The sequence below is a fragment of the Saccopteryx leptura genome, chromosome 6 (assembly GCF_036850995.1).
Source record: "Saccopteryx leptura isolate mSacLep1 chromosome 6, mSacLep1_pri_phased_curated, whole genome shotgun sequence".
Classification (NCBI taxonomy): Eukaryota; Metazoa; Chordata; class Mammalia; order Chiroptera; family Emballonuridae; genus Saccopteryx; species Saccopteryx leptura.
The window spans coordinates 87,695,505-87,719,625 of record NC_089508.1 but is presented as its reverse complement, the minus strand read 5'-3'; the positions used below and the strand labels follow the sequence as shown (position 1 = coordinate 87,719,625).

Genomic DNA, 24,121 nt, shown 5'->3' with positions numbered 1-24,121 from the left:
CTCTTACATTTCTTACTACCTTCTGAGAGAGAAACACTGGCCACTGGGCAATGTAGGAAACCCGCTCAGAGATGAGTCAGGACTCACTTCATGGTGTTGATAGGCTTGGGATCAAAGTTGCCATCTGCATCCACTGAGATCTGTTTCTCCAATGTGGTTGAGATTCTGGTATCTAAATAATCTGGTGGCAAGGCGCCTGCGATAGCACTGAGACAAGGCAGAGCCATTCGGAAAAGATCTGGGTCATATTTCTGTGAGGAAAACCAAAGACCACGTCAGGACAGAAACCAGAACCATGACCACCCGGCAGAAGCATCCACTGATGAGCCGAGAAAAACACAATGCATTCATTTGTGCAGGTTAACCAATGAGGGGGCCATGTGAGCATTCTGACATGTTCTGGTGGGAACTGGGGGATCCCTGGAGGATGATGTGACAGTCTGTAAAGCCCTCAAGTCACCATCTGCTGTAAATTGAAAAATATTACATCAAGGTTGAAATCAGTATCTTCTAAATAGTTAATTTCAGTAATGTCTAATGGTTAAAGTGGTTGCCGCTAGGCCAGAAATGTCTATCAACTTGCTTGCCATAGAGCAGGGGCCAGGAAGCTTTTTGGCTGAGAGAACCACGAACGCCACATATTTTAAAATGTAATTCCGTGAGAGTCATACAACGACCCATGTATGTTACGCATTATCCAATAAAAATTTGGTGTTGTCCCGGAGGACAGCTGTGATTGGCTCCAGCCTCCCACAACCATGAACATGAGCGGTAGGAAATGAATGGATTGTAATACATGAGAATGTTTTATATTTTTAAACATTACTATTATTTTTATTAAAGATTTGTCTGCGAGCCAGATGCAGCCATCAAAAGAGCCACATCTGGCTTGCGAGCCATAGGTTCCCGACCCCTGCCATAGAGGTTTATAGAAACTGACACAACCTATAACTGGAGAGGGCAGAAGAAACCACGACAGGCTCCTTGGTAGCTGATATGGGTCATACGCTGATAGCATAAACAGACTGCTCAGTAGCATGTCCATGCTTTCTCAAACCCCGCCAGGAAAGAATTTCAGTCAAATAGCATGAAGTTAGGGCCAGCTGTTGATCTGCTCATACAGACCAAAACCCCCCATGATTAAAGGCAATTTAAATGCAGGTGAACGAGCTCTACATGTGTTCCGGACTTCTACAAGGAAACCAGACCTACTCATTTTGTACATTTAAAGCTGATGACCTCAAAAAATCTAAATAAACTGGGTCAGGGGAAGCAGAGGCCAGTCTGAGAGTTGGAGCTGCATTTCAGTCAGACGGTATGGACAGGCTGTGGGTCACAGGCCCTTGGCTCCCCTCAACCTCTTCCTCAAACAAGTAGCTGGGAAAAGCCTCTCCTGGAAGTCCCCTGGAAATCTTGCCTCAGAGCAGAAGTCACGACTTCTCCTCTAGGCTTGAACCTGGTGAAGACTAGCTAATGGGCCACACAACGTCAGGGGGAAGGAACGGCAGGGGGTGTCAGCAAGCCTGAAACCAGGGAATGTTTCTGCAATTCACGCTGGTAGTCGCTCCCTGTTTCGGCTTTGTGTGTCTGGCAAGTTACTGGATCGCTCTGAGACGTATCCCCAGTGAAGCGGGAGTTCGAGCGGGTCCTGTTTCAGGGAGTTGGGGTAAGGATGAAGGAAACACGCTTGTGAAGTACTTGGCGCAGTTCCGAGCACGCAGCCAAGGCTGAGCAGAGAGCGGCCGTTACTCTCAGTCGCTCGGGTCACCGAGGGCCTCCCTCTCGTTGGAGGAGCTCTGCCATACCTTATGGGAGAGGGAGTCGAAGATCCCCCAGAAGAGTTTCTCCGTCAGGTGCAGCTCTTCCTCCACAGCGAGGCCGCAGCTCCCCCACCCTGAAGGCAGACAGTAGTACTTCCAGCACTGCTCATAGTGACTCGTCAGAAGCTGGGGGGTCAGGACAGGTTGGCACCAGCGGGGAGGCGGACAGAAGATCCACAGGCATTGACAGCACGCAGGGAAGAAGAAAACAGCGAGCAGCCATCAGGATAGTGAAACTGACATTTCAAAACAGTGGGGTTATCTAGAGAGAGGCCCTCGACCACCCTGGGAATGGTCTGCTCTCCTGCCTAATGGACTGCAGCCTGAACTGCATCGGCCTAATTAATCTGTGTGCCTCCTGGGCCCCAGCAGTTCCTAACACATGGATAACGATTTCTACTCCAAATGAGAGAATGCCACTGTGCATTGTTCCAGTCAGTCAGGGGGAGGACGAATTCCTTCTGAGACCTTTGCTTATGCATCTGTAAGCTGCTGGGTAATGCTGATATGGGGAGGGGACGGTGGGGAGCACGTGGTGGGTCTGAAGCCCTCTGATGGCCCAGTTTTGTCACCGTAGTTCCACATATGGCCAGCAGAGGGAAGACGTGCACCGTCCATGTTTGCATCCCAGCAGGAGGGATCCACATCCTCCAAGAGAGCAGTGAGGTTGGGGGTCTGGATGAAGAAGGTGAAGGGATTAAAAAAAAAAAAAAACCCTCGTAGACACAGACAACAGTATGGTGCCTGCCGGAGGGAAAGGACCGTGAGGGAGGTCAAAGAGGGTGGAGGGGGACAGATGGTGATGAAGGAGACTTGAACTGGGGTGGTGAACACACAGTATAGTATGCAGATGATGTGTTATAGAATTGTATAATTTTATTAACCAATGTCACCGTGATAGATAATAAAAAAAAAGAAACAGGAAAAAGAAAGAAGGAAAGAAAAATCTCTGCCCTAGAGGTGAAGGTGAGCTCACTGAGTGCTCTGGGAGCCAGAGCCCAGCTGACAACAGGCCTGCTGAGGAAGTGTCCGGCTGAGCCGTGAGAGCCAGGGTTTCCAGCCAGGGTATCTTTGAGATTAGAACTGGGGCCGTGGGCAGTTAGGGGTAGAGGCGAATGAGCCCTTGGAGGGCGGTGCCATCTCAGAGCACATGCCAACGGCTCTCTGCTGGCCGTGGAGAGAGAGGACTGATCTAAAGGACTGAACTGGGAATTCTCTTTAACCCCAGTAAAATATTTCCTGAAATCATTGCTTGGACTATTTCTGGGAAGATGCTGTTAAAATCACTAGGCAGAGTTTTTGGCCATGGTTGACACTTTTGAATATGCTAATACTGCAGGTGCCACAAAGGTAAGAGACAAAAGAAACTGACCTCTTGTGTGGGGCTAACCTGTTTCTCCCCACCAGGCTCAGATGTGCACAGCACTCGTGATAAAGTGTCATTTATGAGAAAGTCAGGTATGAGGAAACAAAAGAAACAGCGGTGGAGGCTCAGTGGCCTTTTTTTAAAAAAACACATTTTTTTTTAAACTTTTTAAATTATTTTATTTATTTATTCATTTCAGAGAGGAGAGGGAGAGACAGAGAGAGAGAGAGAGAGGAGAGACAGAGAGAGAGAAGGGGGGGAGGAGCTGGAAGCATCAACTCCCATATGTGCCTTGACCAGGCAAGCCCAGGGTTTCGAACTGGCGACCTCAGCATTTCCAGGTCGACGCTTTATCCACTGCGCCACCACAGGTCAGGCTCGGTGGCCTTTTTCATTAGTAAAGAAAAAGAAGTAAAAAAAAAAAAAGGAAATGTTACAAAAAAAAAGAAAGAGCCCAAAACTGTACGGAAGAGAAAGGGGACATTTTCGTTTCTGTACTTAAATGCATAATCACAGGCCTTCTAAGGTTTTTGAGATTGAAAACATTCTGAAAACCTAATTAGGGCAGGACAGCACAAAACCAAGTCCCCTCACTACCCTCTGCTAAGTCACAAGAGCTGATGGAAAGCCAGCGCAGAAGACTGGAGCAGTTCACGGAGCTGGAGGATCTGCTTTCTTCCACCCAGACACACTCAAGAAGGGGTTGATTTTGTGGGTTGCATCTTGTTAACGCTCAACTTAAAGGACAGCTAAGTAAATCTAACATATATTTTGCTTCCCAAATGGTAAAGACATTGTGTCTCACGAGCCAAGTTTCCTGTGCTGTGGACTGTATTTCTGTATCCAGAGAGGGGTTTACCTTCAGGGGCATTTTGCAGTATTCATTCAGCTGGGGCACATCGAAAACGAGGCGTCGCAGGAGCTGCTGTAACATGGAAGGTCTCAGGTGACTGCCGCGCAGAACCAGAAACACAGAAGGAGAGCATGGAAACAAGAAAGAAAGAATAAAAGGAACACTCAGCAATAACCACATGTTAGAACCCAGCCTCAAAACAATTAGCTCCTAAAACACAAGATCTTGGGTAAAGCATGGTTAATGATAAAAACACTTTAAAAACAGAGTAGAGTTGAAAATACAGAATGAGGGATGTGTGGCTAGTAAACTGAGGTAAGTAAGGTTCAATTCCAAACACCATTTGACAAGGTGCTGTAGGGTCTATGTACATTCAAAGGATAGCCATCGATTAAGTGAGAAGAACATAACAGAAAGACGGGCGAGTGCTTCTATTCTAAGGACCGCGAGTCCCCTTGAACTCTGTGAAGGGAGAAGCCAGAGCCGACCAGCGCACGCAGGTGGGATCTGAGGCCACCTACTGGTATGATCGGGAGGGAACTTGAAGGCCCCCTGCATTACTACCTGATCCTTGAAATTCTCATTACTGGAATTATTTCTTTGGGTTAAGGCTCCATTCTCAAAAACACTCCTTTAAAAGGCAAATGCACTAATTAGAGAATGATTTATTCAACTATGCAAGAGTTCATGGCCTTGGTACTGGGTGCAGGTAAGTTTTGTGATAAAGGAGAGATAAGGAATACTGATTTAGCCTTTATTTTTAGATTGCCAAACTTTTAAATATTTTTTTGATTAGAAATTATTTTTTAGTTATATATAGCTGACGTACAATATCATAGTAATTTCAGGTGTGTAACATAGTGATTAGACATTTACATAACTTAAAAAGTGATCCCCTACGTCTAGTGCCCACCTGGCACCCTAATATTACTGATTGTATCCTCTACGTTGCACTTTACATCCCTGAGACTCTTCTGTAATTCCTGACTTGGACTTCTTGCTCCCCTCACTTTTCTACCGGGCCCCCCACCCCCAATTCCTCTCCCCTCTGGCGGCCACCAGTCTGTTCTCTGTATGAGTCTGTTTCTGTTTCCTTTGTTTGTTTATTTCATTTCTCTAGATTTCACATATAAGTAAAATCCTATGGTATCTGTCTTTCTCTAATTTTACTCAGCAGAATAATGCCTTCGAGGTCCCTCCAAATTGTCGCAAATTAGATTGCCAAACTTTTAAAAAATCTCCTGGAGTTTCAGGAATCTCTCCAGAGGAAAGGACAGGTGTGCAATACGCACAGTCTGGTCAGTGTCCGTTGGGCCCCTGGACCCACGGACTTCTCCCCGCAGATGCCTGCAGAACCTGGGAGGTGAAGTTCATCACACTGGGTGTTGGAATGCTGAGAAAGAAACCCTTGCAGGCGTCTACAACAAGGACAGACTTTTTTGTAATAAAAAGTCCTGGAGTGAAAAGGGTCAGTCAAACAATATGGCAAATAAATAGCTTTGCTGCTGATTCCAGGAACCATAATGTAAAATTTATCAACTTTTCACATTATTTTTTAGCTTATTGGTAATATTCCCCCATGAAAAAAATCTCCAACTCGATTAATTTCTGACCTATTAAAAATAGATAATGACGTAGCTAGTCAAATACCAGTTCGTCCGCTATACCTAGAGCTCTACAGCTGAGAGGAGGGCGTGGAAGCTCCTCCAAGTGCAGGAATAGGGCTGTTAGCTACATTTTTAGTTTGATGCAAAGTTCTAATTTCCCCAAGGTCTAATTCTTGAAAAGTATTTTCAGCTAATGTCAGTCTCACCAACATGACTGTGATACCAGGAAATAGCTTATCTGGGAGACACAGCTCCTTGACTGGTCTGGTTCCTAACACACCTGCTGAGCTCAGAGCTAGCAAAAGACAGCGCAGGATCTGCAGCTGCTCCTGACGCAGTTCCCGGCCAATCAGAGCATCAATGCTGATAGGATTTCTCTGTGTGCAAACTCATTACTTATTCCCTTGCCCCCACTGAGAAGAAAAGTAGAGACTCATCTACACAAGTAATGGGGCCATATTTCTTCCTTCAGAGGTGGAGGAGTGGACACCCCAGGACCCTGTCGATTCCCAGAGGCCTATAAGTGCATCCACCCGGCTTTCTCTCTTTCAAGACCAAACATTAAAAAATAAGATTTAAAAAAATTTATTGATTTTAGATAGAGGAGAGGGATGGGGGGTGGGGAGGAGGAAGAAGGGAAGGGGGGGGAGAGAGAGAAAGAGAGAGAGAGAGAGAGAGGGGATGGGGGATTGGGGAGGAGTGGGAAGCATAAATTCATAGTTGCTTCTCTCATGTGCCTGGACCGGGCAAGCTCGGGGCTTCAAACTGGTGACCTCAGCATTCCAGGTCAGTGCATAATCCACTGTGCTACCACAGGTCAGGCCAAAACATTTCTGATAAATTTAAATTTTCTGCAAGTTATAATAATATTGGAATGAATGAAATAGTGTCAGAGTATAGCTCTGGTTTTGCTGGAGGAGCTCAGAGAGATATAATGTAATTTTAATAAACACTTTAAATGTAAGGATCATTATTATATTTGAAATATAAGCGTAAGATTGCCTCTTAGTTTGATGTTCTTAAAGGACCAATCAACTGTTTTTTTCTAGGTAGCCCTAGCCCCTCAATACAGAGTCACCTTTCCTGTGATTAGGAAACAGCTGATTCAATAAGAATCAAGATCATCCCAGCTGGTCTGGTGGTTCTGTCTCCAGGTTCTCAGCCTGGGCTGCATTATGGAATCACCTAGAGGCCTGAAAACCCAGAGGTCTGGGTCTCATCCTGAAAGGCTGGGTTTCCGGGGCAGAAGTGTGAGCCGGGCACTGGGGTATTAACCTAGTATTTCCCCAGGTGATTCTAACATGCAGTTGAGGTGGAAAAACTGGCTTAACGCAGGAGAGCCTGGTCCTGGACCAGCTGCTGAGATCTGCCGTTGGCAAAGCCCTCTTTCCTGGACCCTACCAGACCAGACATAGATTCCTGGCCACCAAAGGCTCTTGGGGTAACTTCACCCTCTGCCTTGGTGGCCCTGAGGCCTATGTGCAGTGGTGAAAACTACTGCCTCTACTTCCTCACTGGGACTGCAGCTTCCTTCTTCCCTTTGCCCCCAGTCTCTGAGGTCTACAGGTGGGTGGCTTCAGTTCACACCCTTAGAGTCTGGCCTCTGTGTAAAGGTTCACTCCCATAGAGGGGAAAAGCCTGCTTCTGGCCCTGAGTTAGGAACTAAAACATTAGCTCTCAATCTGAATACTTCAGGCCTGGAAGATGGTCTCACCTCCTGGTCTACCAACTGTAAGGGCTGGAGCTGGACTGTGCCCCACCCCAGGGATCAGAAGGAGCCTACGGGGGGGGGGGGGACCCAGCACATCCTCAGAGGAGATGTTCGAGGGGAGGGCTGGTGTGTGGCAAAGGCCTGGAAGCTTCCTCAGGCGGGATTCACCAGTGTTTAGATCAGGGGTCCCCAAACTTTTTACACAGGGGGCCAGTTCACTGTCCCTCAGACCATTGGAGGGCCGGACTATAAAAAAAACTATGAACAAATCCCTATGCACACTGCACATACCTTATTTTAAAGTAAAAAAACAAAACGGGAACAAATATAACATTTAAAATAAAGAACAAGTAAATTTAAATCAACAAACTGACCAGTATTTCAATGGGAACTATGCTCCTCTCACTGACCACCAATGAAAGAGGTGGGGAAGTGCGGTGGGGGCCGGATAAATGGCCTCAGGGGGCCGCATGTGGCCCGCGGGGCCGTAGTTTGGGGACCCCTGGTTTTAGATGAATCACACAACTAAATGCAGCTGCCACGGATGTAGACAAAGAGCTGAAAAACACGGGAGGGGGTACTTACTTGCAAATGGCAAGCAAACATTCTTCTATGGTGTCCCTCTGTGCTTTGGTGAGGGAGCGTCCCTTGGAAAGCCTGTATATGGTCTGTAGTGTAGAGTCGATCAAAGAGGGGTAGTGTTCTGTTCCGGCAAAGAGAGGGGCGCATCTTGTGAGGAGCGGGAGCATCGCAGAACAGGTGTACCGATTCAGCGCCAGTGCAGCCTCCGTGGTGCTCAGGGAAACCTGTGAGCGGGGGGCATTGGGACACTGGTTAGTCTCCCCGGGAAGGAGAGCAAGGCTCACCCCGTGTACTGAGCGCCCATTTAGCAGTGTAGGGACGCTCACATGTACCCCTGTTTCACCCGGACAAAGAAAAAAATCCTGTTAAAAGAAAAAATAAACAGAAGAAAAGCAAAGGCTGGCTGCCCCTAACATTCCAAATGATCTGCAAACACCTGTTCCCCTCAAAAAATTCTGAACTATTAAAATCAGGCGACAGCCAGTCTAAGCCAACATCCTTGATGCTTGTAAAGTTTAACTACATTATTATTCTCATTTTAGCTCTTCTTTCCTGTCACCTTAGGTTGTCCTAAGACTTACAGGTTGTCCTCTTGTTATTGTGAGATTAGTGAATGCGTAAAGGCCAACCTCTCAAACTCACTGGTTTTGCAGAGAAAGTGGAGGAGCTCTGATGCTCATCTCTTAATGTGTGAGCATCATGGACAGTCCACCGTCTGACAGGAGGCACGAGGGCAGACCTCACTCTGCATGGGAATGCGTGTCCAAGGAAGGGAAATGCAGGACCCTCTCTACAGCTGCTGTACTTCTCACTCACCATGTTCTCTCTGGTTCATTTAGACAGGCCGGATTCAAGGGAGGCCCACTTAGTGTCACGAAATTTAGCCCAAGCATATTTAACTATCATCTCAGAAAACTACAAAACTTTTAAAGAAACCTTGAGAGACACAGACATGAAATATTATCATTATTTTCTGTGATCATTGCAGTAATTATGTGTCTTCTAGAAGCTTCAGTAATCATACTGAAAGACATAGCTAATCTCTCATATTTATCACTTTTACACAGTAATTAAAATATGGAAGGTCAGTGCTTTTATTACAGTAGCTTAAAAATTTTCAGAAGATAATGCATAAAATGTGTGCTGAGGAACTGAATGTAAAACTTCTTTTGTAGATGGTGCTTAGACAAGCATGTGATTTGGACACTCAATGCTAGAATAGCATTTACTATTTAATTGATCTATAAAAAAATTAAATGCTTTGATCAGGAACCTTATGGATATTCCACAAGTTGAAAAAACTATATTTTGAACCAAGGAGTTTATAGAAAAGCTGAAAATAAAAGACGCTGTGGGAGCACTGTTTTAATTATTTAAAAGGATCACATGCCCCGAACTCCTTCATGGATATACCATTTCTTAATTCCAAGCCAGAGGCAGAGCTGGAGCTCTCATTCAGATTGGGGATTGTACTGCTTTCCGTTTCCTGATAACCCCATCCATGTCTCAGTAACCCATTCAAACGCAGTCCATTCCAGTTAAGGTACTGGCTGTCTGACATCCATCACAGACTTTAGGCTGCTATCTCTGTTGGACAACAGGTGGAGCCATTGAGAAACCTGATGTCTGATTAGAACAACATATTTCTGACACTTTAAAAACAACCCTAAACTGGCAAAATGTTCTTAAGCTGATTTAATTTGTCTTTTCTCCTCAGACCCTGTACTCATGGTGCACGGTGTCTCTGCTTTGTCCTGACTTGGGGCATCAGGGGTCCAAGATCTGATTGTTAAAATTACAGGAATTTTGTGAGCCAGTTGTTAGACATGCTCTTTAACTCCTGGGGCCTCCTGTCTTGATGCCCCTTGATATTGCGTGACTATGCCTTACACTTGACTTGCAAACTTAGATTCACCTGTGGCCCCTTGCCCTAACTCTGTAGCTTCAGACTATCCTGCCTGATGGTCAGGGCATTAAACTTAGGGAGTGAGAGGGGAGAGCATTTCCAGCCTCTAATGCTGCCAGCCAGCCTTTTTCATAAGCAATAGAGCCATACTTCTCACAGGAGGGTGATTTTGTCCTATAGGACGCATTTGGTGGAATCTAGAACTGGTTTGGGGTGGCGGAGGGGAGAAGCCAGGATGCTGCTAAACCTCCTACAATTCATAGGATGCCCCCCTTCCCATAACAAGCAGTGCTCATGTTGAGAGACTTTGGAATAGAGGGAACTAGATTGACTATTTGAGGTCAAATTTACATACACCTAAATCTCTGGCCCAATAAATTAAGATCTTCCATTTCTTGGTGCCACTGTTTTCCTAGCCCTCAAAGCAAGCTGCTAGCATATATTGGTGAGTAGATTTAAAAAATCCACTTCTGTATCCAATGTTACTAATTTACAATGATGGGGAAAACATTTTTTCTTTCTTTTTTTTTTTTTTTTTTTTGAAGCTGGAAATGGGGAGAGACAGTCAGACAGACTCCCGCATGCGCCCGGGATCCACCCGGCATGCCCACCAGGGGCGATGCTCTGCCCACCAGGGGGCGATGCTCTGCCCATCCTGGGCGTCGCCATATTGCGACCAGAGCCACTCCAGCGCCTGAGGCAGAGGCCACAGAGCCATCCCCAGCGCCCGGGCCATCTTTGCTCCAATGGAGCCTCGGCTGCGGGAGGGGAAGAGAAAGCACGGCGGAGGGGTGGAGAAGCAAATGGGCGCTTCTCCTATGTACCCTGGCCGGGAATCGAACCCGGGTCCTAGGCCGACGCTCTACCGCTGAGCCAACCGGCCAGGGCTAAAACATTTTTTCTTATTTTAGTCACTTACTGTATCTAGAGAGGCAGAGGCTCTTAAGTCAGGTAAAAATCCAACTTCCAGCAAGTGAAGCAGAAAAGTTTGATCCTTAATACCATAAACACGGTCCAAGAACAGCACCATGGGCGCTTTGTGGTCAGGGCAGAAGTTGGCTGCCATGTCCGGCTCGCTGACAGACCCATCTGAAAGACACACAGAGAATGCCATTTCCCCTTTTCTATCTCCTCAGCCTTCAAGGCAACACAGAGTTTGTCTGTCTATGGCTTGTCCTCCTAACAAGTGACAGAAATATTGGAAACAATGTAATATTGTGCTGAATCCAGTTTATGCTGGCTTGGAAGATCTGATAAAATTACAGGAATTTTGTGAGCCAGTTGTTAGACATGCTCATTATTAAGAAATAAAATTTACAATAAATTATATTTGAAAAGGTAACAATACTAAAAACTCATTACTTCCTAATTCTTCTCTTCAGGTTATTTCCATCTATTGTATTTGTATGTTGGAAATACAATATAATGGTGTGCTACTCGCCAACTCCATGTCAATGACATGTCGGTAGCTTGAAACAGACTGTGGTGAGTGTATTTATATCACAGAAATGGGCAAATGCCAGGAATCAAGACTTGATTTACTGCTTTGTTGATTGAAGACATAGGAAAGGGGCCCTGGCTGGGTAGCTCAGTTTGTAACAACATTACCCTGATGCGCCAAGGCTGTGGGTTCAGGCTTCGGCCAGGGCACACACAACAGTGCATGAAGGGGTGGAACAACAAATTGATGTTTCTCTCTCTCTTCCTTCCTTGCTCTTTCTAAATATCAATAAGTAAAAATTAAAGAAAAATAAACAGAGGGAGAAAATATAAGGCACAATATGTGTGCCATGTCTATAGCTATTACATCGTTAATAGCACAAAACTGAAGAAATCTTTCTGTATTTTAAAACTATTAACTGATTTAGATAAAAGTTAGATCAGATCATCCAAGAATTTTAACTTTATCCTAATGAAGAGGTTCAAAGATGAAGTGGGGAATACCATAAAGAAAATAATAATTGCTTGACTTAGAGAATAAAGACAGGATTTTGAAAGAGGATAAAAAGGAAAAATAGTCTTCCTCTTACTATTTTTTTAACATAAAAAACTAGGAAAGACAGCCCCTAAATGATCAATCCATAATCAAAGAATATTTAAATACTGTACTTCATAAGGCACCTTGAGAGCACAAAGATTTAGCGCTACCCAGCCAAGAAACTTATTTAGCCCAGTGAGCATTGTAGGGTACTGGGAGACTCAAGAGGGAAAGGACTTTACCGACTGGAAGGTGCCTGCCTCTCCTCTCCTGAGCACTAGGGGGAGCTAGACCTGAACAGCCGAGGCTGAATTAACCTGGTGTGCTAAAGAACTTTATTTTTATGGTGTATCAGTAAGTGTTGGAAAACACTGAGTTCAACACTTATATTCTTTCCTATCTTCCTTCCTTCCTGTCTTTCCTCCCTTTCTCCCTCCCTCCTTCCTTCCCTCCCTCTGTCTGCCCCTCCCTCCCTCCCTCTATTCCTTCCTTCCTTTCTTCCTTCCTTCCTTCCTTCCTTCCTTCCTTCCTTCCTTCCTTCCTTCCTTCCTTCCTTCCTCCCTCCCTCCCTCCCTCCCTCCCTCTCTCCTTCCTTCCTTCCTTCCTTCCTTCCTTCCTTCCTTCCTTCCTTCCTTCCTTCCTTCCTTCCTTCCTTCCTTCCTTCCTTCCTTCCTTCTTCCCTTCAAGGTGAGAGGAGGGGAGATAGTGAGGCAGACTCCCACATGTGCCCCGACCAGGATCCTACTTGGCAAACCCATCTAGGGCTGATGCTCAAGTACCAAGCTATTTTTAGCATCTGAGGCTAATGAACTCCAATGGAGCTATCCTCAGCCCTGGGGCCATGCTCAAACCAATATAACCACTGGCTGTGAGAGGGGAAAAGGGAGAGAAGGGGGGGAGAGAAGAATGGAGAGGAGGGGAGAGAGAAGGGGGGAGAGAGGGGGAGAATAAAGGAGAGAAACAGATGGTCACTTCTGTGTGCCCTGACAAGGAATTGAACCCAGGACAATCATACGTTTTGTTGATGCTCTAGCCACTGAGCCACTGGCCAGGGACAATACTTATTTTCTTTATTATACTTATTATCTGAGGAAAGTTTTATAGAAATGTGATATTTTCTTTTTATTAATTTTAGAGAGGAGATAGAGACAGACAGACAGACAGACAGACAGAAAGGAGGAGCAGGAAGCATCAACTCCCATATGTGCCTTGACCAGGCAATCCCAGGGTTTTGAACCAGCGACCTCAGCATTTCCAGGGAAATGTGATATTTTCGAGAGTGATATTACCATGATCAAGAAGTAGGAGAGCCCAGTTTCTGTACCTCACAAATATCAACAATTAAACAGCTACCCAAGAACAGAAATAGTATTTGGTGAGCTCAGGAGTTCACTTAAGAAACGTCAGCAACACAGTGGAACAAAACACCTGAGAAGAACCCTACAAAAAGAGAAGGAAAACAGCTTTATCTTGCCTGCATCATCCATGCCCCAGGCCAGCACTGCTCAGTGTCAGGAGGGGACTGCTCAGCTATAAAGAGTTCCCCTGCTGGAAAAGGGACAGCAGGTGAGCGATCAGCTCCTCCAGCCTTTGGGGCATTACATCACGGACCCACTCTGCTTTCATCCCATGAGATACCGGCAAAGCTGAGATGTCTAGAGATGACTGAGAATAAGAAAGAAGGGAAGGGGCTACCTGGATCAACTATACAGTCAATCCAGGTTCCTGGTGACCTGCTCTGCAGAGAACCTCAGCAGCTCTTGCCACCAAAGACACCAACACTAGCAGAGCCACTGCAAAACCCTGGCAGATTTCACAGATTTTTCATGTTCACAGATGTCCAGATGCCTGAGAATTCTCCATTCCCATCTCCTCACTGCTGGAACCCAGCATCTGCACTGGAAGCCTCTGCAGCAGTGTAAGTTCAGGATGCAGTGGATACCCATCACTAGGTGTACACTCGGGAACAGCCTCCCATTGCAGGCTTTTATTGCCATGCTGGTGGATTGAGATCCTGCAGCCGTGGGAGTGAATACTGACAGCCAGGGCCCCTACAGCTGCTTGTGGGCCCCGCTCTGACCCTGTTTCCTATCAGTGGCCTGCACTGCTGGACTCACCTGTAGTTAGCACCTTTAATGGTGAACTTGTACACCACTGGCCAGCCTTGTCATTGGCCTCCACTGCTGTGCACCTGTGTCAAGACTCTGAAGCCACAGGAATGGATGGATGCTGACAGTCAGGGACCCCAGAGTTGCTAGGCACCTATAGGTGGCACTTGTTCTTGCTGCTGGCCTTGGCCATTGTCACTATGTGTGTATATGCAACTGGCCTGTGCCACTACACAGGCACCTGTAGCTTGTCTCTGCAGCTGATTCTATGCCTACCTGGCTCTGACCACCACCACTGCCTGCTCTAGTTCCTAGTTGCTAGACCTGGAAGTCCAGTAAGTTCTGATAGACACTGAGGATCCTGGAAGCTCTTGGCAAGGACCACACAGTTGTCAATGTTGTGAACCCCAGTAGCCCTGAGCTGACATCACCCCTCCCCACAGGACCAAAGATGCTATACACTTCTGCCCTTGGCACCTTGCTTCACTAGACCTGGGGTCACAGCATATTCCAATATGTGTCACTCACAGGTGAAGGTCTTTCCTTACCAAAGTCAGTACATAATGTCTGGAGGAGACGATTGCTTCTCCAATTGTGCAGATACCTATACAAGGCTATACTTATTTTAAAAAATAAGAAAACATGACACCACAAGGGGGGCACAGTAAACTTCTAGGAACTAACACTAAAGAAATAACACTAAAGAAATAAAGATACATGAATTGCCTGACAATTCCAAATAATTATTTTTAAAACACTCAAAGAACTACAAGAGAATACAGAAAAGCAATTTAATGAAATCAGAAAAACAAAATAAGTTCAACAAGAGATAGAAAATATAAAAATGTAAAAACAAACAAATTTTGGAGTGTTTTTATGATGTACAAGCAACTCTACAGTACAAACAACTGTAGGGGCCCTGGCTGTCAGGATTCACTCCCACAGCTGCAGAATCTGAATCCACAAGCCTGGCAATAAAAGCCTCAATGGGAGGCTGTTCCCGAGTGTACAAAGAAAATAATGACTGATTGGAACAATCCAGTGGAACATGTGAACAGAACACTGGAATAAGGAGAAAAATCAGCAAAGTCAAAGAAAGACCATTTGAAATTATCCAGTAAGAGGAACAACAATCACAACAACAAAAAAATAAATAAAAAGGAATGAAGAAAGACTAGTGGATTGATGGGACACCATCAAGAGAAACAATCTATACATCATTGGAGTCCCAGAGGGAAAACAGACAGAAAGCTTAAAAAAATAACCACTGAGAACTACTCAACCCTGTAGAGATTTATGGACATCCAGATTCATGAAGGTAATAGGTTACCTCTAAATTTTAATCCCAAATGATCTTCTCCAAGGTACATTGTAATAAAACTGTCTAAAATCAAAGACAAAAAAATAATTTTAAAATGAGCAAGAGAAAAATAATTTCTCATACAAGGGATTCCCCTATAAGACTCTCAACAGATTTTTCAGCACAAACATGCAGGCCAGGAGGAGAGGGATGATACAATCAAAGAGATGAAAGGAAAAAATTGCCAACCAAGAATACTTGCACCAACAGAGTTGTCTTTCAGAAATCAAGGCAAGACAAATATTTTTCCAAACATACAAAAGCTAAGGGAAATCATCATCACTAGACCTCCCTTACAAGAAATGCTGAAAGATATTCTTTATGCTGAAATGAAAGGATGCTAATTAATAACAAAAACATATGAAAATATACAATAAACTACTGGTAAAGTTAAATGTATAGTCAGGTAAAAAATACTATAAAGAAGGAAGTAAAGACCAGAACAGAAAAAAATAAAATACAGAATATAAAAACAATAAAAATGATCAACAAAAGTAATTACTGATATTTTTGAAAAGATAAACAAAATTGACAGGCCTTAACTAGATTTACTAAAAGACAACTCAATAAGTAAAATTATAAACGAAAAAAGAGACATTGAACTGATAGCACACAAATACAAAGGATCATAAGAGACTACCTGAACAATTGTTTGCTAACAAATTGGACAACCTAGAAGAAATTGATAAATTCCTAGCAACATACAGCTTAGTGAAAATGAATTATGAATAAATAGAAAATCTGAATAGACCAATAATAAGTCAGTCAGGAGATTAAATCAGTAATGTAAAACCTCCAAAAACAAAAAGGCTAGAACCAGACAACTTCATGAGTAAATTCCAACAAATATTTAAAGAATTCATATCAATCTTTCCCAAAGTCTTTCAAAAAATTGAAGAGGAGGGAACACTTCCAATCTCATTTATGAGGCCAACATTACCCTGATACCAGAGCCAGGAAAGACACTACATAAAAAGAAAACTACAGGCCAACATTCCTGATGAATATACAGTTGATTCTGAATAATGCAGGGAGTAGGAATGCTGATACCTCCAGGCAGTTGAAAATTCACATGTAACTTTTGATTTTCTCAAACCTTAACTAAAGTTGTTTCTCGGTGTTTGCAGGAAATTGGTTCCAAGATCCCCCATGGATATAAGGGACGTAAGTATACCAAAATCTGCATAATCTCAAGTCCCTTATATACAGTGCTGTATAAGAACGCATACAATCAGCCCTCACCATCCATGGATTTCCAATTGTGGATTAAAAAATACAGTCTTTGATCTCTGGTTGGTTGAATCTGTGGATGTGAAACCTATGGATACAGAGAATCAACTACATATTTATTGAAAAAATCCATGTATAACTAGATCTGGGGAGTTCAAATTTGTCTTATTCAAGGGTCAGCTGTATATATAAAACTTAACAAAATCCTAGCATACTAAATTCAACAGCACATTAAAAGGATGCTGCATCATGTTCAAGTGGGAATCATCTCTGGGATGTGAAGATGTTTTAATATACACAGTTTAATAAATGTGATATATCAGTTAATAGAAAAAAAGAGAAAAATCGTGATAATTTAAACAGTTACAAAAAAAGCATTGACAAAATTCAACATCTTTTCATGATAAAAACTCTAAACAAATTGCATATAGAAGAAACATACTTCAACACAATACAGGCCATATAGACAAAACCATAATTAATATTCTCAATGTTGAAAGACTGAAAGCTTCCCTCTAAGATCAGGGTCAAGACACGGGTGCTCACCATTACCATTCTTATTCTACAACAGTACTGGAAATTCTAGTCAGAGGAATTAGGTAAGAAAGAAAAATAAAAGGCACCCAAGTTAAAAGTAAAATGTAAAATTTTCTGTTTGATGATGCCATGATCTTGTATATAGAAAATCCTAAAGTCTCCACCAGAAATTGTTAGAAAAAATAAGCAAATTCAGTCAAGTCTCAGGATTCAAAACCAACATACAAAAATCAGTTGTGTTTCTATACTCTAACATTAAACTATCTGAAAAAGAAAGAAATTCATATTTACAAAAGCATCAAAACCAATAAAATATTTAGAAATAAACTTAACTAAAGAAGTGAAATATTTATGCATCAAAAACTATAAGAAGTTGGTAAAAAAGTTTAAAAAGACATAAATAAGTGGAAAGAAATCCTGACTCTGGGATCCAAAATGGCAGCAGAGTAGGTGGATGTTACACTCACCTCTCCCTAAGACCAAAAAGAAATTACAACTAAATTTAAGAACACTCATATTGAATAACCAATTCAAGACTAACTGAAGAGGAATCTTATAACCTAGGATTCACAGAAGCCACATTGAGGCTGGTAGAAAGGACAGAGATGTGGAAAGGGCTGGTTCCACTCCTACAAGTGGGGGCTGAGGTTCTGGAGGGATATCTCAGCTACAGGGGAATTCCCCCCCAGAAGGTGGGGCCTAAACCCCAAACTGGGCTGTTGATTGATCTGTAGATCGATGGAAAAGAATTCAGAGCCCAAAGTAAATCCATATAGGTACACACAAGAAATATTTGACAAGGGAGCCAAAAATACTCAATGGAGAAAGGATAGTCTCTTCAATAAATATTGTTGGAAAAACTGATATTCACATACAAAAGAATAAAATTAACACCTATCTTACACTATTCACAAAAATTAACTCAAAATGTATTAAGGATACTTAAGACCTGAAACATAAAACTTCTACCTTAGGCTTATGCTTCTTAACATAAATCTTGGCTATGGTTCTTTGGCTATAACACCAAAAGTATGAGCAATAAAAGCAAAAATTGACAGGTGGACTCCATCAAAATAAAAAAAGTCTTCTATGTAGCAAAAGGAACAATGAACAAAATGAAAAGGGAACCTATGTAATAGGAGAAAATATTTGCAGGCCACATACCACATATCTGACAAGGAGCAAATATACAAAAAATATAAGGAACTCATACAACACAAAAGCATAAAAGCAAATAATCTGATTTTAAAATGGGCAAAAGACCTGAATGGACAATTTTCCAAGAAGACACAAAAATTACTCACAGGTACACAAAAAGGTATTTGACACTACTAATTGTCAGGGAAATGCACATCATATGGTATCACCTCATGTTGTGGACCATTAATGGCAAAAAGCCATTATAGATTGGAGGCTTAGCAAAAGGCTAAGTTCTCCCCTCTCTATCTCCATATTTGGCTTTGATGCTGAGTATTTGCACCCACTCCACTTCCTTCCTTGGGTTGCAGAAAGCAATATACATGCCCTTCCTCTGACTCTGTTTGTTTCAGATGTTTGTAAATTTCACTAATGTATCCTGTTTTTGTCTTGGGAGAGTTCCTGTCTTAGCCTTTGATGTGCAACTTTGTATCAGGGTCCTTGATTTGCATAGGTCTATATAATAAAGCGAACTGGGGCTGTGAGGCACTCAGATACTGCCAGGCAGTTTGAAGAGTCCTCCCGGTCCCATCGGTTTTGTTTTGACAAGTGTGTTTCCTCAATTTCGCACCGTTATTTGGAGCCGCGCTGGTCTGTGGCAAGTGGCGCCCGAATAGATGACTTGAGTACAAGGAAACTAAAACTGAAGGAAGGTGATGGAACTCCCCAAAGTGAAGTGCGCATAGTGAGTAAAGAAAGTTTTGGGGGAAAGTGTAATTGGGAGTAAAAGAATATGGGACAGATAGGGTAAAAAATAAGGGACCTTTTTGTAAAAATGTTTCTGTATGAAGACAAATCATTGTCTGAAGAGTATCAGGGTAAGCCGGAAACAGAGGGATGTGAATATGAGGACAACTTGAAGTCTGAGGATGACAGGGGGGATGAAAAATCCGTGGCTATGGCTGCCTTAGCCGTGGGGCCTCCGCTGCCCTCAGCTCCTTCCTACATTCAACCCTCTGCTCCTCCGTTCCTTTATCGGGCTGATTCCATAGTCTATAGCTCAAAATCTGGGAAATCCCCTCTCCAACAATCTATAGACCAGGCTCGAAATGTAGGGGAAACAATAAATGATGGCTTTACCCATTTTCCTGTTGTAGAAAGACAGGATGATACAGGGAGACTAGTGCGAGAACATGAACCTGTACCTTTTAGAACTCTGAAAGAGCTTAAACTTGCTTGTGTTCAGTATGGGCCTACTGCCCCTTTTTCACTAGGTTTATTATATACTATTAGGGCAAAGGCTCTTCCCCCAAATGACTGGAAGGCGATTGCTTGTGCTTGTCTCTCCAGGGGTAATTATTTGCTGTGGAAGTTGGACTTTCATGAAGGGGCTGTTGAGGTAGGAGAAAAATCTCAGCATAGCCAACCTGAGCCGCCGGTTACAGCAACTATAGAATTTGAGAATGGATAGGAGATTCAGGTATTAGGAAAGTTACAGCTTTTCCTGTTCTGATCTGATTTTCTTTAATGTTTTGGCTACAATCTTCTGAGCTATCATTTTGTTTCTTTCTTGTTCTTTGCCTGGAGGTTGAGGCAGGGGACCTGTGTTGGATCTGACTATAGGAAATATCCCAGCAGCTGCCGAGAACAAATTTTCTCAGGGAGATTTTGTTTAGTCACATCCTTCAGTCCCTCTGACAGAAAATGCCCTGGCTAATATCAGGCAGGCATCTTTCTAATCTGGATGTGCTCTGAAATCCCGGGTTTCTCTCTGGTTTGTCTGGTTCATCTGATTCTTGTTTCTGTTTAGTCTTTGTTTAATGTTGTCAAAATGTGTCTGTTTTTAAGGCCTGAATTAAGTTTTTTTGCATGCAAAAATTGGAAATGCTGGCTCTAATATTTAGAAAAAATAAAATGTTTTTAGAACTTGTAAGGAGTGCTCATTTAAATTTAAATAGAATAGAATGTAGATCCTTAAGACTTAATGATTTGGATAGTGCATTGTGAGGTGTGTTCAGAGTTAGGAGCCAAATAGCAACTTAAGTATTAGGAAACTTCTGCAAATCTTCTTTGTCATGCTCTTTTTACTTTAAGTTTTTTGAATACTGATGTACAGGGTCATTCAGCAGCAGAGAGACTCTGGAACCCTGCAAGGAAAGCCTTCCCTGAAGTGCGATGGAGGGACCTGCTCACAGGAATCTAGCAAGGGCCAGACCCTGTTCTCTTATGGGGCCGAGGATATGTGTGTGTTTTTCCTAGGTCTGCTGAAGCTCCTCGGTAGATCCCTGAATGGTGAGACACCATGATTCTAGATGGTGTCGCTTCACAAGAGCAATTGTATGAGGCTTATTTTACTATGCTCTCTTCCCTTTCTCAATTATTATTATCTAATTTTTTTTAATGTTTTAGATCATTTTATTTTCCTGCTCCATTGCTTGAAAAGAGGGCAAAAGGGGGGCCTGATTTGGGTATTGCTGAACAGAAATCTCATACGGCCATCTTGAGATTTTTTGAGAGAGATCTCTGTTTAGTATATATTCTTATTACGTTCCTATTAAGGTAGCCCTACTTAAGATCAAGCAGGCCATAGTTTAATCTCTAAAACCCCGGGTTTCACTCTTGATTTGTGTGATTGTATGTGAAGTCTTTGTTTAATGTCTAAGTGTTTTTGTATATAAGGCCTGAATTAAGTCCTTACATGAAGAGTAATAATGATAATAGTTTTGGAAGTGCCGGCTCTAGTATTGAAAACAAAATGGGGATAATTTCATTTCCCTATATAAATATAATTTTGTTTGGAATAAGTAAAGCGCGCTCATTTTGGATCCAAAAGACTTGCTGGTTTGGCCAGGCTGCTCCAGGCCGCAAGTGAAAGGCTTGAAGCAGCATAGATTTACATAATAAAAGTGTAAAGATTTTTTTTACTATAGGAGAATAATGAAGATCACACTGGGATTTTTTAGTTTTGATATGTACTCTTTAAGGTACCTGTTAATTAATATTAAGGGGGTGTTTTGATAAGTGTGGGAATGTTGCTTGAAGGTGCATTTACTCTATTTTTGTTAAAAGTTAACAAAGTCAAGAATTTCTTGCAATCTTTGAAGTCAAAATATTGTAAAGTGTGCTCAACATTTGCTTGAAGATTCAATTGTAAATAATAAGAAAGGGGGGGTGTCATGTCCTGGAGCTCCTGCAGGTCTACCCTTTCACGCTTTTTACTTCAAACAGTTTCTTTTGAATGCTGATGTACAAGAGATGCCAAATTTTTTTGTCCTGCAAACTTCTACCTTCTTTTATTTTATTCAGCTAATAACACTGTTTTGTCTTTTTCCAAATAGCTCCAGATATATAGGCAGATAGGGACCCTCAAGCCTCTCAGTGAGATCTTCTGAGCATGGCTTTTAAGGTACCAAGAGGCAAAAAAAAAAAAAAAGCCCAAAGGAGATCAGGTAAAATACTAGCTCTTGGCATATGCCCTCAGAGACTCCAACGCTCCAACTGGAACTTCATCAGGGCCCTGCTTCAATAGTGGAAAGGATGGTCATTTGAGCCAAAGCCTGCCAGGCTTACATGCCTTTGCTGTGAGGAAGAAGGGACACACTGGAAGGTAGGCTTCCCCCTCACTCCTCTAAGGGAGGGTTCAGTCTCTTCCAGCCCTGCTCCAGCCACCTGTGACCTAACTTTGCCCAGAATACTGGGATTTGCCACTGAAGGCTAATAGGTGCCCAGGGCCGCCGGCCCCATCTACAACACTGTGGATGAGCCTGGGGTATTTCTTCCAAGTAGCTGGTAGACTGGTCTCATTTACACAAGGGCCATTTAACTATGTCTTGCCTGAATATTCAGGTTTTTTATTCTTCTCTCGAAGATCTTTGTTGTGGGTATTGATAGTCCTGTTTTCTGCTGCTTTGATTAATATATAGTCTTTCCTTTATTCCTCCTGCCTCAATGCCCCACTCATATTTTAGGCTAGGACCTACTCCTAATTCAGAGCTCCTTTTTTCCTTTTTTGCCAACTTACAAATTTACCTCTGCCACCCAGCTTAGTGTATCCCAAGGTTCTCCTCACCACCCCATGGCTGTAAAGCTCCAGTATAGGACCCCTGGGTTCATCTTTCCAGCTTAAAGAAAATGGAAGCTCCATCTTCATGCATGCTGTGGATGGCTTTTCCAGTCTACCTGGGTCATTGCCAGCTGGAGGCAGCAGTCATTGGGACTTTGACGCTAGCTGCAGAGTGTGGAAGTGTGACAGCAATTCCAGTGCCATGTGGACTTCTCCTGAATGTGGACTTTTCCTGGACTCCTGCTCCTGTGACAGTTTTTGATGAACTGAACTGGGGTTGGGTTGCATTGGCAGAGATTTGGAATGGTGTTGGTGCCAACTTGGACTTGCTTGTTGCACAGCCCCACCCATGGGGTCGAAGTTTGTGGCCCCAGTACGTGAGCACAGTCCCACCCGCAGGGGTGGGGTGAAGGCCAGCCAAGGCATGGAGCCCAGATGCAGGAGTGCAGCCCCACCCATGGGGGCAGTGTAGAGGCAGGGGCCAGGCCAGGGTTTGAAGCCTAAACCCCTGAACGCAGTCCTACCAGCAGGGGCAGGGCAAAGGTAGGGGTGACCAAGGCTTGCAGCCTAGGCACATAAGCGCAGTCCTGCCCTCAGGGGTGGTGCAGAGGTTGAGTGAGCCAAGGCTTGCAGCCCAGGCACGCAAACACAATCTTGCCCACAGAGGCGAGGTAAAAGCCACAGCGACCACTGCAGCGGGCTGGCACAGGCAACACTCGTGCCCGAATGCCCGAGGCCGTGGCAGAGGTGGTGGCAGGCCTGCAGACAGACCACACCTAGGGAACACAGAGGCCACACCAATCGAACTTCTGTGGCCACACCGTGTTATACATAGACAAAATGGGAAGGCAAAGAAATGCAACCCAAATGAACCAACAAGAGAAATCCCCAGAAAATAATCTGAATGAGATGAAAATAACCAAATTACCAGATGCAGTTTAAAATAATGATTGTTAGGATGCTCAAAGATTTTAGAGCAACAATGGATGGACATAACAAGCACCTAAATAAAGAGATAGCAAGTATAAGAAAGGATATTGAAATTGAAATAATAAAAAGGAATTAGTTAGAAATGACAAATACAATATCAGAAATGAAGACCACACTGGAAGGAATTAAAAGCAGGATGGATGAAGCTGAAGATTGAATCAGAGAGTTAGAGGACAAGATAAATGAAAGCATGGAAGCAGAGCAGCAAAAAGAAAGAGGCTCAAAAAGTCCGAGGAAACTCTAAGAGAGCTCTCTGACAACATGAAGAGAAATAATATCCGCATCATAGGGGTTCCTAAAGGAGAAGAGAAAGAACAAGGGATAGAGACCTTGTTCAATGAAATCATAGCTGAAAACTTCCCTAACTTGATGAAGGAAAGTCACACAAGTTCAAGAAGCACAGAGAGTTCCATTAAGGATGAATCCAAAAAAGCCAACACCAAGACACATCATAATTAAAATACAAAAATTAAGAGATAAAGAAAGAATACTAAAAGCTGTAAGAGAAAAGCAGTCTATTTCTTACAGAGGAGCCACCATAAGGATGATATCTGACTTCACTTGAGGCCAGAAGGGAATGGTAAGAAATACTCAAAGTGACGCAGAACAAGAGCCTACAACCAAGACTTCTCTCTCCAGCAAGGATATCATTTAAAATTGAAAGAGAAATAAAAAACTTCCCAGACAAAATAGAAACTCAGGAATTCATTATAACCAAACCAATGCTACAAGAAATGTTAAGGGGTCTGCTGTAAACAGAACAAAGGGGGGGGGGAATCTAGTAAAAGAGAAATGTAGATTTAAAGAATAAAATGTCAATAAACACCTACATATCGATAATAACCTTAAATGTAAAAAGATTAAATACTCCAA

General features: G+C 43.2%; 1 protein-coding gene across 1 annotated transcript in view; it reads right to left on the bottom strand.

Annotated features, from left to right (window-relative positions):
* Positions 1-24,121, bottom strand: part of RYR3 (ryanodine receptor 3) — a 605,631-nt gene that overhangs the window by 113,364 nt on the left and 468,146 nt on the right. The window contains 5 exon segments of the mRNA XM_066388565.1: positions 88-251; positions 1,806-1,946; positions 4,046-4,136; positions 7,943-8,163; positions 10,765-10,934. Of these exon segments, the coding sequence (XP_066244662.1) occupies positions 88-251; positions 1,806-1,946; positions 4,046-4,136; positions 7,943-8,163; positions 10,765-10,934 (787 nt within the window).